The following is a 15,821-nucleotide window of genomic DNA, read 5'->3' as shown; positions in this document are numbered from 1 at the left end:
AAATAAAAAAAGTAAAAAAACAGGCGCAAAACAAACATGCAGTAACCCTTTTGTTTCATCTCTCTCCAATTACACTGCCCAGTTCCATGGAGGCTAAACCAAAGCAAAGTCAACTGGACGCAAGGCTTATTAATCATGTCAGCGTCCCACATGCGCTCCTTTGTGACCTTGTGAACTATTGACGGGCTGCCATGTCAAGGGTCCCTTACAGCTGTGAGTTTTTTACGTTGTGGAAAGCTGCATTAGTCTAAAAAAAATAAGCCTAATGATGTCAGATGTCAACCCTGACCCCTATAATTTCACAAATTCAGATTTATTGCAGATCATTGTGCATTGCGCCCGTGTGCATCCACTGAGATGTGGTGTTTGCTCGTTTGTGTAAATATGTGTGTAGTGGACAAAGTTGTATAAAGAGGGTCGGCTGGCTGAGGGGTTTGTTATCTGTGGGACTCTACAATGGGGCACAGCACATAATGCAGAGCATGAACCCCTAGGCAGCCACCCATTTTATATGGCAATGTACTACACACATTCATACACACACACACACACACACACACACAGACACACACACTTCCCTGCATAAATAAAAACACACAGCACACCTACACAGAAGCGCACAGTTAAACACACAAAGACCGACTTGGAACCTGTCAAGTGCGAACAAACTGATGACAAGACGGCAACAGATGGATTCACTGAGGAGAGACGAGCTACGCATTCAACTCAATTAGCAACGTGCTGCTGCATGACGCCGATGGGATATGGAATCTTACCATGACTGGCAACCTGTCAATCGAGCAACAGAGCCGCAAAACAAGCATCATGCAAGACGCAATGAATTAAATTTAATAAACCAATAAATAAATTAATTTATGAATAACTGGTATAAACCCATGGAGTGGCAGCTCTGCATCAAAAAACAGGGCATAATGTGACCAGGGAGCCTAAATATCCCCAGGCGCGCGCACACACAAAAGAAGAAACTGGCAGCGGGGAAAGAAGAGGAGGAGGAGGAGGTGGTAGAGGAGGAGGAGGCAGTGGGGAGACACAGAGAAGAGAGTGGAGGAAGAACAATGGCTGCTTCCATCTTTCCCCTCGTGCTCACACTCGCTACCTGTGTGAACATTCGCAAGCTCTGTTCATACATTATCCTGCCATGGTACCTAATGAGCCAGGCATCTCCACCCTGACACTCACGCTTGGCTAGGCAACCCTTATTACAGTGTGGAGGCGTACTCTCTCACACACACACACACACACACACACACACACCACAAAACCACAAAACCCTCACAACTGACCACCACATGTCATCACAGTATAGCTGCGTGATTGGGCAGCTTAAACACATCTCTTGTTGGTTGAGATGTAAAGAAGCTCGCCATATTCAAATGCAGCTTTATTGTCTGTCAGAAGAAATCCTGATATAATGGTTTACGCGTGTTTGTGTGTCAGTTTCAGACACATCAAGTCCTAAGCTCCTACAAATACATGAGGCAGTACGAAGGCTGCTGGTGAATATGGGGACAGACAACATGTGCCCCTTCTGAGTCGTTGGTTATTACCGATGCTTCATTGTTCATGACGGCGGACGAAATTGTTCTTTTTGCTGCTTTTTTTACGACTGCGCACAAAAAAAAGGAAGTCTATTTTGTCTGGCAACATACCAGTCAGTGCCAGGATGTACCCTGCAGTGCTATGATTGTTTTGGCTGCTTCTGTATAAAAAGCCCTTCCACTTCAAAGAGAGCCTCCTACAACTGTTTAAGTGGTAAACCAGCAGGAATGTGGGAGGCCAATCAGCTGCAAGTGGGGGCAACGTGGTAAAAGTTGGTCAAATAGACATCAAACGTCACAACAGCACGCCAGTATAGACAGGAGGCGGGAGGGCTGTTCTGTAATGGGGGGGATGAGTGGCGTGTTGGTTAAACACTTAGAATGACATAAGACACTCAGTTTGACCCTCAAAGCACAAAGAATAAGAATAAAAAGGAAAATGTCAGAAAGAAAACCAGAGGTTGTTCTTTCTCTTACTTTAATCTAAGATTAGATGCCTGGACTGGAGGTGATGTAATCTAATTCATCTTGCAATCTTTCTGTGAGAAGTGATTGCTGTGGCTCAGCAGCTGATTGTGATTTTCAGCTGTGTGGGTTGGTGTATTCTGACCATCATTACACTTAAGAGGGACAGAAAAAAAAACACTAACTTCAAAGCAGTCGCAATGAGACTTGATAGTAAGTCTTCTGTTGTCCTCTTTTATTGGAACTTGATAGCTTACACTGAAGTTATATTGAAGCTCTTCCCCTGAAGGAGTGGGATGCTATCGTATTAAAATACAAAGACATACCGTTCAACAAAACAGACCCAAAAGTGAAATAATTGTGGGGTTTTTTTCTGAGAAATTCAGTGTTATTGGTTTTAAATACCATCTGTGTAATGTAAGTTAATCCCCCATTGCTCTAAAGTATATAAATCAGAGATTCATCCATCATTACACAGCAGTGAGAAATATCATCAGGATCTGGTCATCAGCATCAGGAACGGTTGACAAACACTGTTTAATCTGTTTCATGTTATAAAGCCATTAAAAAATTTAGATATACTGTGAATATAGCAATAAACTGTGAGATAACTCTTTTACTGCAGTTACTGACTTTTCAGTAGAACAAAAATAACACATTTGATGAGTAATTTCCAATAAGAATTGCATCAGAAACATTTTACATATCTATAAAACCAGTGAAAATCATTTTAAAAAATCTTCACTACTCCAAAGAGGACTAACTGTGGGGAGTACAGATGTTTCTGCGGTGCATCCGTGGGCATGATGGCTATCACCAACACCCCCATGTGATCAGCATGTTTTAAAAAAATATTACAAAGACAAGAAGCGACATATTTTACTAACACTGCACAGCAGACACTCAGCTAATTCCCTCATGTGCTGCGCTCAGCTGTAAGACGCCTGGGTAGGCACCAATCAGGCTGTAAATACAGGGGACAATGCAGAGGAAAGCTCCCACTTCCCCTGCCTGTCTCTGTTACAGTCTCACGCACATTAGATGCAATAACAATGTTCCTGCAGTTATATGAACATCTTGGTGTGCCTTTTTTTAAAATGTCTTGACTTTGACACTTTGTAATAGCTATATATTATCCAGATTAAGGTGAGCTTGTCTTTGTTGAATGTAATTTCAAAAAAATAAAAAACGTGTGGCTATGTGTGTCTCTCACAAGCAGTGTGTTTTATTTTGTGTCCGTGAGTGAGTGCGTTATCTGTGTGTGAGTGGATGCAAACTCAGTATTCCAGGTCACAGTGGCTGCAATCTCACAGGAGGTTTAACCTTGGTAAATCCACTATTAGGTGTTCAGCGAATGATGATGTGAGCAGTAGATCCTCCCCGATGGTTTCACTTTCTCTGAGCATCCAGTGGGTCACAAATAGAGAAACTACGGGGTATTACAAGGTCAAAGGTTGGCTAACTCTCAATATGATAACAATTCCAAGCTGGCATTTTCATTTCCTGAAGAGACCGATTCCCCGTGGCAGCTGAGGCCAAAGATGTTTGCTTATTTTTTTGTTCAAATAAGTTTGCTTTTAAGACAGAGAATTTATACCGCAAATACGCTGTGTGGGCTCGCTGTGTGCACAAGAAACTCTCTGGCATTCACATACACTGTGTATCTCAGAAAATTTCTAATAAATAAAGCGTTCCCGATGCATAGGCATGAAATCAGACCATGCTTTCCTTGCACAAATGCCCCTTTCTGCACATCTTTTTTTTTTTTTGTCCCTTTAATTTTGTCCTTCAAATGTCTTCAGAGGTGCGGCCGAGCAGCCGAGCAGCGGGAGTAGCTGATGTTTTTAATGGCACGTGGTTTGTCTCCTGGTGGTGAGATAAACATGGGGAAGAGATTAAAACCCCAGGCTTTCTGCCACAATCTCCTGCCTTCATCCTCCTTCCCCTTGCAGTGGTCGTGCAGGGCCGGCACAGCAGACTCTAATTCAAAACCAAACCCATCCGGTCCTACGAGGCACGCTAGAGCCTAAAAAACTCACACATGACTACAGCAACATTGATAGAGGGGGCAGATGTCAGCAATGGGCAGGAGAAAACAGACAGGTGACAAGGAGAGGAGGCCTCTGTACCGTTTAATCACCAACCTGTCAAGTGTGTCTCATTGCAGAGCACTAGCAGGATTGTGCACAGCTACCGCTGCAGTGCCGGTGTTGATTTTGAGACGAGTCTGTTGGGTCGCCGATGTCAGGATGTGGACCACAACAAACACACGCAGGGGCCAAAAGGCCAGGCTCTCTCTTCTTCATGCTACGCCTCCCTACTGAGGCACAGGTTGGCCGCAAAGCCAGCTCACCTGGAGCTGATGAGCTAGAGCAGTTATTAAGAGTGACTAAACACATCATTTCCTTTGTCACTGTGATTAGGCCAAGGCGACGGGCCCCCTCAGGTGGAGGTAGACCCAGAGCGTATGATTAGCTCTGCCATTTAAATGACATTCACACTAATCGCTAATATCAGGTCTGTCAAGGTGAGAGAATACAGGGAGGAATCTGTCAGCTCGTGTTGGAAGGCTGAAGCAATACAAGGAAAAAAAAAAAAAAGCGCAGGAATATCTGATGCCACTTGATGCGAATGCTGTGTCAATCAGTTAAGTCAGGCACAGCGGTTGATTGTTTCACTCTGCATCAGTGCTGCTATACAGTAGTCACACAGCACAGAGGAGCTGCGATCTGCAAACACTACAACTCCCATGCAACCAGCAGGGATTCGGTTGTTTAAAAAGGGATTGGCAGTGGAGGATATGAACCACCAAAGAAGACCTGGCCCTTGTTTAAAAAAAAAAAAAGCTGGTGAAAAGACACTGTATTTAAGTTCTGTCCAAGTAGGTTTTATGCTCTTGTAAATACAGCACCAGCCATTTGCTCGCAGAATTATTTGGATGAGAATTTAAAGAACCGGTTAACTTTTCTTCTCCTGGTGGAAATGCATGTCTGAAGTCCAGCCATCTTTAAAACTCAAATGACCCTGCTCTCTCTCTTGCCTGAACAAAAGGAGGCATTATCAAACCTCACTCTCAGCAGTGCTAGATCCATTTGGTAAACAGCCTGTGTCCTACAGTAGTAATCAGAGGGTATTTTTGAGGGATTTGCAGGCTGGCCAGGAGGCATCCGCTGGAGTGATCTCTAATTGCTAGAAGCGGAGGCCTAGACTGCCTGGCGCTCTTTTGAAGCCATCGGCAGCAGCTTCCAGCCAGAGAAGCCAGCAGGGGGAGGCTTCCTACTGAGCCACTCTCTTTCTCCTTTATTTCCATCTCTTTTTCTCCCTCGCCATGCCTTCATTCTACTTTTTTCTGCTTTTTCTTGTGCTCAGTCCACCTTCTCTCCATCCTCTTCTTTTCCTGCCCATTTCTTCTCTAACTGTACTTGCCCCCCCCCCCCCCCCCCCCCCACCCCCCCCCCCCCCCCACTCGCTTCCCCCCCTTTTTTTTTTCCCCTCCTCTCCTACTCAGTCAATGAGCCAGCAATCACTTTGCAGACAGACATCCTCTGCTCAGTCGGCCATGTTCAATCCCTAGCACCGGTGGCTGATGAGGCATTGTGGTGACGTCAAACACCGGGGCTTTTCAGGGAGCAACAGTTAACCTGTGGAGGCGCAGCGCTGCTTCCCAGGTTACAGGACTCATACTGGCAGTCTTTGTATAAAATAATGAATGTAATATGCCAAAGAGATGAAAGATAATGAGGCCAATTATTTTTTTCTTCTCGCCCAGTGAGGCGGGAGAGGCGAATTTATGTCAAATAGTTGGCGTATAATGACACCTAATACCACTCAAGTCTTTGTTACTGTATGAGCTTGTGTATCTTAGGGCAAAGACTTCTACTGTCTAAAGCATAGTTTTGAAATTGTGACAAACACAGACACACAACAAAAAATACCACAACCACTAAATAATAATATGATATTGTTAGACAGTTGGACAGTGTTGCATATTTGTAGGCTTAGGCATACACTTAGGGAAAAAAAAAGCTGCATCCACACACACAGCCTCACAGAGGCACAACCAGTTTCTGGTTGTTTGGAAGGCAGCTCGCTCAGTGTGACATTGACTCCTCGGTGCCAATTCCACACTGGGAGCTGCACTTGCTAGCTTTGCTGCCAATCCAGGTAAAGAGATTACAGACACACACAATGCAGCCTTCTGTTCGTCTGCCAAGAAGAAAACCAGCCCTTTAAGCCCATAGAAAAAAAGGCCTATACACAAATTCACACAGCCCTGGCCCCGTCCTTGCACAAAAACCAAGAATCCCCTTCTTCTCCAGGAACATGGCTTCTAATATGTGCCTCGCTCAGTGGCTCTCTTTCGTACAAAGCAGCCTTGTGACTAAAACAATCCAGCCTCCATTTTTTTTTATCCTGGTCCCCAGCACTGTTGCACATTACTATTACTTGCATCATTCAAATAAAGAAGGAATTTGGCTTACAATCAGTCACACACAGTCATTATAAAGCTACCCTAATGGGTGCTGTCTGGTTACAAACTATTGTAAAACAATATGAAAGAAAGTTACACTAGGATTTCATCATCTTTCTTAATGGTGTAATTAAAAAGGTGAGAGAGAACCTGAGTATCACCCAAAATAGATATAGGTGCCACCTTCAATATTTCTGCTCAGTAATTAACTAAAAACTTGTTGAAAACTAACAACTTGATGAGAACTGCAGGGCTGACACTGGTTCTTTTAGGAGTGCAGAGCATGAATCAAACAATCACTGTGGTGTGCAGTTTTGACCCAATTAATCAGCTACTTCTAATTGTAAGAGAGTAATTTAGCATTGGGATTGCAATGCACTAATTTGCATTGTATATACTTATCTTTTCTGGATTCATGTGGATTAGGCATGATGCTGAGAAGCTGCCTGTGAATAATCAAATCAGAGGGAGTGTATATCTATACTATATATCTCCCCTTGAAAAGGTCCTGTGTAGATTATGTGCGTGAAATTATGCTACAGAGATGTTTTGATGAAGAGAGTGGTAATGTGGTGGAGAAGAAGGGCTAATTATGGTGTGGCAAAGTAGCACTTATTAAAGGATGCGTATCGGTGGCAAGACAAAGAATTCATCTATCATCTATTGTACTTTTTTATCCTTACGAATTAAACCCAGCTGCTTTGGCAGATTATGATAACTTGCCACTCTGCCACTCTCTTTCATCACAGTCTCCATTCCCTCCTCTAAGAGATGCCATTTTTCTCACCTCAGCAACACTCTCCTTGGCACTACCAATTGTGTTTGACAGTAAAATCACATTTCAGATCATAGATCATATGTCAGCCTGCAGGACGGGAGTAGGCAGCGGATGACAGAATGATTTTGACTCAGGGCTATTCCAAAAGCTTTTATTTCCCACCCGTATAGCTCGTCCTGTCATCCAGCGGTGGCACGTGAAGTCGTGTTTGAGGGTGTTGGGAATGACGACTGGTTATGTGTAGTCTGTGTGACTGCTGTGCTCGTGGTTCTGTCCCAGGACATAGCCTGATGTGTGTTTTGGAGCACACGTACACACACTGTAATCTAGACCTCCTTCTCTACTGAATAAACCATCCAGAAAAGAAAAAAGAATAATACACGTGATTACAAATGTACACATTCCTGATTTTCTCTTTTCTGTCACAAAATGAGTGTCAGGTGAAGAAAAGAGTGTTGAAGGGAGGCGGAGTGGTGGGGACACTGCGGTAGAACATGGAACAATAGGCGCCCTCTGGCATCAACCTCTGGACAGCCCCAGCTGCTCACCAAAGACACTGAACTCACCCACAATGAACTGCTGCAGTGGGAAGGGAGGCTTTAGAGAGTTCAATTTCCAACACAATTGGCCGTATTCTACTCCTTTAAATGCCAAGGAGATGGTGTGCAGCGTGCGCCTTTGTGAGGAGCTTTGCTTACAGCGAGTGTCCTCTAGCAGGAGAGACAGAGAGAGAAAGACGAGAGAAACGGGAGGAGATGGTGTGGCGAAGACAGGCCTGGTTTGGGGAGAATGGTGTGGGACAGAAATAGTGCAACTGTGTAAAAGAAAAGGAAGAAAGAATAAGACTGAGTGACTGGGAGAGATAGAGACAAAAAAGGAAAAAAAAAAGCAGAGAAAACGAGAAGGGTAGAGAATGTCTCCTCTGGCTGTCGTTTCGCCAGCCTCCCAGGGACCGTCTGAAGGACAATGCTGCTACTAGTGGAGTGTGACGTTTGTCCTCTATCCAATTCACCACAGCCCCAAAGAAAACACACTTACAATCAAGTGTTGATCATGCATCTCATACACAATAAACAAACAAAATACAATGCATTATCCTAATATAAAATACAGCCTCTATGTAAAAAAAAGGTTAATAGGAAAAATAAGAGGGCACAGAGATAACATTCAAATGAGGTGATGTGAAGTCATAGTGTGAGCCACAGCAAATAAAATAAGAGATCACCTTTAACTGCTGTGATCTGATAGCCAGTTCTTTCTTCTTTGAGGGAGTTATTTTACTTTGTGCATCTCCATAATATACTGTAAGTGTGTAGTGTCTTCTCTACACTGTGCTTAATTGCTTATAGCATAAGTGTTACTCTTGTAACCAATAAACGTTGACATAATAACACATAATAACCAACAAATGCTCTGACTGCACGGACATTTTCCTCCTGGGCAACTATATATGTAAACTAGACATCACACTAGTAAAGTACAGTACGTGTGTGTTCCAGGTATAACAGCATTCAAGATTATCAAGAAAAAAAAAGAACATTGTATAAGTTATTAGAAATGTAGGTTTTCTTACAGTGCTTTGTGAGGCATTACAGTCACAAAGTGAACTGTTAATTTGGGGACTTGTAATTATAGAAAAGGCAACATGGTTTTAGAAGAACTGCAATGTGTAAGATTTGAGATTGTTAAATAAAGAATGTGTTATTCCTATTGCAGCCGCTGCAGAAAAACCAGGAATTATTTTTTCATGAATCAATCTGTAAGATAAAAAATGAACACAGGTGGGGAATTGATTTGGACTGCGGAATGCCAGATGCCCATCACTAGATCGGTGGGGGAGTGGTAAAGTGGGGCCCAGGCACTGGTTTCACTGATAACATATTCAGTGTCCTTTTCGTTTGTGGTCACGGGGCAGCTGAGCCATTAATATTACACAATCACACCAATGGCTCAGATGAATTATTCATGTTTTCTTATGGGTCTGTAATATTCTATGCGTTTCATCTGGAAGACCTGTTGTGTTTTTAAGATGAAAGCGGTGAATATCTACTGTTTCAAATTCCCACTGGAACAAAATATCAAAATGCTAGTTCGAAGAAACAGAACCTGGAAGGAGGGAAGGACTGCACCTGCCTCCTGCCTCAGTGTCACACTCAATACGAATACGTCCGCTGTCATCAGAAAAATTGCCACGGAGGCTGTTTCTCCATCATTGTCTTCATTTGAAGGGCATTTTGCTGCCCAAAGGCAAATGCCTAACACACTCCCTGAGCGTGGCGGCGCCCATCCCCTTCCACAGAGGGCTGGCAGTGCAGCAGACAGAAGAGAAAGACGAGCGAGAAATGTGTGTGTGTGAGAGAGAGAGAGAGAGAGAGAGAGGAAAAAAAGCCTTCGTCTCAAAGTAGACCTCACACTGGGTTCTGTCACTACAGATCAAAATCCCCTCAAAGCCATAGATCACTTCCACTATAGTTCACATGTTCCACACTTAGAAACTGTTTACCAGACTCAAAGAGTGCGTCTGCACAGTGCACAGCATACACACATGCAGAGTACACACACAGTTACAGATACAGTAGGAAAAGATAGAGGGAGAGAGTTTGCAGTTAAAAACGATGAAGCTTTCAATCCATGCCAACTGTACTTAAACATTTATACACATCAAGAGGATGAGTCGCTGAGTGCAAAAAAATGTTTACATCTTTATGGCAAAACAGCGCTCAGCCCAGTTCAGTGAGATGGTGCGATGCCAGCTCTGCCTACAAGTGAGCTGACTGGTGTGTCAAACAGAGAAGTGTCTGCTCCTTTTTCTTGTGGAAATACCTGTCAGTGCCTGTCGACCGCTCACGCACACAATGATACATGGAGGCATACACAGCCGGGGACAGTCTGTCTCCTAAAAAGTTCCTTGAACGTACTCTGTGTGAGGATTCATAGCCAATAATAGCCATCGCGCAGGGCCTTGGGATAAGTGACAGGCCTACCTGCGCTTATCGGTGGTTTAAGCCGGGCCTGTGAGCTCGCCGCTCGCCTTAAACACACAACACCGCATTGTGGTGCAGGGAGGAAACCTGTCTTTGGAAAGTCCTCTGCTTGAGAGAGAAACGTCCCCCTCATCTAAGATAAGGAGCCGATGAGAGAGGGAGATAAAGTCAGTGCTTCTCCTGGGCCTTATCTGATGCTGTTATCTGACTGCACAGCACCCACCATCTCACAATCTTTACACCCTTTAAGCACCTCTCTGAAACACTCACACCAGCATCATCATAAGACACACACGCACGCACGCGCACACACACACACACATGCACACGAACACCATCTAATGCTCAAACATTCTAAACACCGTACCAGCTTATTGATTACTTTGACACGCTCCCATTGTTGAACAGATGGTACACCTAATATCATGTGAAATGGAACTGTTCTGTGTTATCTCATGGGGAAAGGACATAAAATGACTATTTTCTCACCTTTCAAAGAGACAGAGCAAAAAATGGAGGGAAAGAGAACAAAAGCTGTGCACTTACCTCTATGTCTGTTAGTAGTCTTATCAAACATAAGCATGGCGTCGTCAACCTGGAAGACAAAAAAAGAAGTTCTGACTTTAGTTTGATCTTTTCAGCGAGTACTTCATGTCATTTTCTCACCGCTGAATCACCTCTCATCTGCTCACTGTAATTACTCTTAGAATACGTATATTCTCGTTGCTTTACAAGTATTTCTTTCTAAGCACCTCGCTCCAACATAATCATTCTGCGGTCACATGATTACTGTCAGGTTACCTTTTTCCTATCTATAGCACTTTACACAATCTCAGTTCCCTTACTCATTGTCCGGATTAAACGTGGCAAAGATGTGAGTGAAATGTAGCAATAGGAGAGAGAAAATTAATAATAATGACAAGCGGAGGGGAAAAAAATGGAGAACTGAATGGACAATATGTTTATTTTGATGAACACAGATGTCCGGTCTTGGGGAGAGTGACAGATAGACCCATTCCACTGAGCAAGCGTGAGAAAAAAGGGATCCTTCCTCATCTTGCAGCTGCAGTGGCAGCAGCCCCCCCCCCCCCCCCCCCGGCCAATATTATCATCGCTCATCATGTCCAATAAAGCCACACACAGACAGACAGCATTTTTTCTTCACACATCCCTGAAAAACAGACCTCTAGACACTCTGTCGGCTCCCCGTAACTCTGAAGAAATGTTTAAAAAACAGAGTGAGGCATGCTCATTTAGCCTGTGATTTTGTCTTGGGAGGGAAATAAAAAAGGACAGAGGAGCAGGGAGCAGCAGCAGCAGACAGAAACAAAGAGGGAACACTCTGCACCATTTGCTCCCTGGTTATGGTCTCTAGGTAAGTGTAACGGTGTACCGAGGCGGCTTGATGATGCTGTGCAGGTGGGGGTGGGGGGGTGGTGTGGGAAGTGGTGTGCGCACAAGCATGCGCCTGTGTTTTTCATGGGAGGGTGACAAAGCTTTGGGAGGAGATAGGAAGAGACAAGAATAGGGGTCTCACTCAAGCCGAACTGTCTGATTGGATAAAGAGAAGTGCCTGGCAGCCAGGCAGACTAGTGCTGGCACACTGTTCATGCCACCCTCTTGCCACACATTTGGCACACAAGACGTTGGCACAGCTTGCAGGCCCCGGTTACTCATTGCACGGCTTACAGGCCACATGCGGCACTCAGGCCTTTTATTTGCACCTCCCCAAAAATATTTCCCAATTTCCAAATATAGCTGGCAACAGTCATATGGATTTGAAGTAACCTATATACACAGTATAGGTAGATTTAACAGTACACAAAACTCTAAGTACCTGAAGTGGGTGGGGAATCTGAGCCTACAGGTGGATGCTGCAGAAGAGGTTAAGCACACCACCTTATTACAAAGAGTGTGCGTGGGATATGTGTTGCACTGAGTAGAGAGTGTCATGTGTGAGTGAGCAGTGCAAATTGTGTTGTCTAGTTTAACTGGCAGGAATTGCTCCATCAATTGTCTTGAATAAAACATCACTTACTAATGCCCACACTAGGAGGAAAAACTAAGGCAGGCAGTCTATGTGAAGTCAAACGGCAACAATCTGAAGGCAAAACAGAAATTAATTGTCAAGTGTGAGAATAAATTCACCAGGCCCTACAACTGTGGCACTGCAGTAAAACCATGAACAAAGTTGTTAATTTCCCCAAACTGTTCCCTCTTGACGCGGCAGACAAACACATACACACACACAAAAAAAAAAAAAAATGCAGCAACAATAATGAAGTTTTCTGTGTCTCTGAAAAATGTGCTATCTGATGACTGTACGGTGGGAAAACATATAAAAGTTGTGTACAAATAAACATCTGCCAAGCAATATCACCTGCAGCTACAGTTTTATAAACCAACATTTATAATGTCACGTAACCTAACCTCTGTCTCATGCCAGGCCGTCTAATGAAAATCACATTAAAGTGACAGGAAGTAGGATAACTTGAATTTGTAGCGCGGGGGTTGTGATTTCATTGCCTGAGTGTGAAGAACACAGAGAAACTTTTGGCTTGTTTTTTTTTTTTTCTTCTTTGCAGTACAGTAACTCCATTGTCACATTCAGTACCTAGCCAGATAATTACACTGTCCCAGAATTAAAAGTGAGAAAACTTTTCAGCTCCTAACAGCAGAAACATTTTATAACGTCTCTGCTTTTTGACAGCGTGAAAGCTCCACCGCAGAGCGAAGATGGAACGGCATGTTTACCAACTATGGTAAGCGTTTAATTTGACAAGCGCCGCTGACAGCTTGTGATCATTTACACGGGAGACAGAAATTTATAGCTTTTGACTTCTGTCATCTAATATCAGTAATATTGAAACAGCCAAAAGAGTCTCCATACTGCATGCATCAGCAGGAGCGCAGACAAAATGGCCGGCAGAGAATATTTTGTTTTCTTCAAACACAACTGTTGTGACAACTGTTATTGATTAGCAACTATTTTGTCGAGTTTATCCTATGATTTGGTGTAGAGATGAAACTCATCAAAATGTAAAATGATACCTACAAGCACCTGCAAAAATAATGGATAGAACACAACACTATTTATGACTCCTGTACTAGTATGTAATATGTTTGTGTTGTTAGCAACAACTATGATCACTTAATTTGTTGTTGTTGCTAGGTAAACAAATGATCTTGTGTCTACATTAAATCTGACTGGCTTGCAGCCCATATTATCATCAGCCATCAACCCCCCTCATGCAACAAGATATTCAGATATCTGTACTCTGTCATTGATAGTATTGCTACTGTAAAGTCATTTACAGGCTGACAGCAGAAAGACTGCTACTTTGTAAAATGAAGTGAGGTCTATTAATGGAAGTGTATTACATAAATGTGTGAACTGTGTTGATGTGACATTATTAGTGGAGGACCATCCTGTCAACAACAAAGAACACCGATTCACAAAAGCACTGATGGGCACTTTAACAAAAAAAATGTGCACATCATGTGAGGGTCACACTCCAGCAGGTCATACAATACAATCCCCCCCCCCCCCCCTTTTTCTCTCTCTCTGTCTCTCTCTCCCTGACACCCAGTCTCTCTCTCTCTCTCTCTCTCTTTGCCACTTGCAGAGTCTATAGAACCATCTCCCGTGCTTCAGGGCTTTTCAATGTAGTTATTCAAGCAGAACACAACTGTGTGCCTCCATCTGATAGAAGGTTAAGGACCTCTTCACTGCTCACAAAAAAGCCCACCACACAGAGGTGAAGCCAGGCTCACCTCAGGGAAGAAATCTTTCTCTGTCCTCCTCCTCCTTCTCTTTCACTCTTCCTTTTCTCCTGGCTCGGTGAAAAGAAAGGTTCAAAGGATAATGGCTGTCTTATCACTATGTAAAAGGGGAATGGGAACTCCAGCGAAGTGCCTGGCCTTTTGTGACAATGAAGAAAAGAGCAAAAGTCTATTTCGCTGTGGTATATGCACTGGAACAGTCCATGACCACTTAAAAGGAGAAGGCTGGTAGAAGACAGTCGGGGGGCAGAAGGCCGGGCAGCTTTAACTAAACCTGCAGCAAACACATCTGAACTAAATAACCTACTCCTAAAGAAAGGGCTGACAGGAGTATATTAGGTATGCGAATTGTTGTCTTTCCAGCAATTTAACTTTTACTCACAATTCAGAAGGTAGCGATTTCATACTGGTGCCCTTTTTCTGTTTCAATCCCACTCTGCACATCGCTATTTGATTCAGCAGGTGTTAGCTAAAATTATAAATCCATTAAATAAATGAGTAATAATAGTTGTGAGGCTATCCTCACTCTTCTACAAGGTGAAAAAAGACAAACATTAAAACCAAGACAAAAAAAAAATCTGATCTCTTTTATACTATCCGTGTTCATCAAATGAACAAGACAAATGACTTTCCACTTCTAAATGTGTAATAAAGTTAGCCTGAATGCAACTGATCTCACTTAACAGTAACAGTTGTGACAGTAGCAGTAGTAGCAGTAAAAGTAGTAACAGTGATAGTGGAAGTAGATGTGGTAGTCAAATACCAATTTAAACTTTTCAGTACTGGGAGGCTGGCAATGTTATGGGAGTGGGTGTGTTGTGAAGTGAAGCGAAACAGTTTCAGTGGAAGAATTGAACGAGTAAGTTTAAGAGATATTATTGCTTCACAATGTCTTTAAAATTTCTTGGAATCCAGCGATTTGATTTTATTGTGTGTTTTATTCCTAAAGCATTCCTTTAGTTTCCCTTTGGTTGCAGGCCAGCTACAGCCTCAAAAGTTGGTGCTGGAGTGCCAGTGGGAACGTTTAATGTCTTTTCCAGGTAGGTGGTTTGATAGATTAGTAGTGTTCCCACAGTATTAACCGCAGCTTTGGAAAGTTTACAGTCTGCACTTAGTTTTGAATACTGTGAGTTAACTTTTTTAGAAGCTAAAAGGTGACCATACTTGGTCTTTGTCTTCCATGTTTGCTTGTGTCTGTTATTTTCCTGGTTGTTTGTGTGTGACTACGTGAGCACTGGAGCTGAGTGGCATATGTCAGATGACCCCAGATGAATCCTGTGACACTGTATAAAAACATTTGTACATTGTACCTCCTATGTGCTTGTGCTGCAAGCCATACAGTACCTGATTTGGGAGTTAAAATTTGATGACAACCAACAGAAACAACTTAAGACATGACAATGAAGCTCTATATCACGCTGATCTAACATCCTGGGAAAAAAAGACTTCCTGTTCCTGTCATATAACATGAGACTTTACTCCACACCAGGTGCAACCTCGTTGTCTGTATCAATCCATATGTTTGAGCGACCTCAGAAAAACACATGATAATTCAAAAAAAGACCGCTGAATGATGAATTATGTATCAAAGGACAAAGGCATCAATAAAAGCTAATGTGCTCTGTTTTTGGACAGGAAAACAGCAGAGGTGCCAGGTGACAGGGAGAGATTTAAGAGCTCTGGAAATGAATTATGACAGCGATTTAGATAGGTGTCAAATGCACATTTACATTCAGCCCACGGCTGAAGGCTAGCAGAGGAGCTTTCCTGCAATTTGGGGG

General features: G+C 43.1%; 1 protein-coding gene across 13 annotated transcripts in view; it reads right to left on the bottom strand.

Moving 5' to 3' along the window:
* LOC108893503 (RNA-binding protein Musashi homolog 2) overlaps nucleotides 1-15,821 on the bottom strand; it is a 220,229-nt gene that overhangs the window by 87,142 nt on the left and 117,266 nt on the right. For all 13 annotated transcript variants that reach the window (XM_051078482.1, XM_051078481.1, XM_051078478.1 and 10 more), the window contains one exon: nucleotides 10,804-10,852. In XM_051078482.1, coding sequence (XP_050934439.1) covers nucleotides 10,804-10,852 — 49 coding nt within the window. The remainder of the gene's footprint in view (nucleotides 1-10,803; nucleotides 10,853-15,821) is intronic.

The sequence above is a fragment of the Lates calcarifer genome, linkage group LG20 (genome assembly GCF_001640805.2).
Source record: "Lates calcarifer isolate ASB-BC8 linkage group LG20, TLL_Latcal_v3, whole genome shotgun sequence".
In the NCBI taxonomy this organism is placed as follows: domain Eukaryota; kingdom Metazoa; phylum Chordata; class Actinopteri; family Centropomidae; genus Lates; species Lates calcarifer.
The sequence above is the reverse complement of the archived record's forward strand: the minus strand, read 5'-3'. Positions and strand labels throughout refer to the sequence as shown.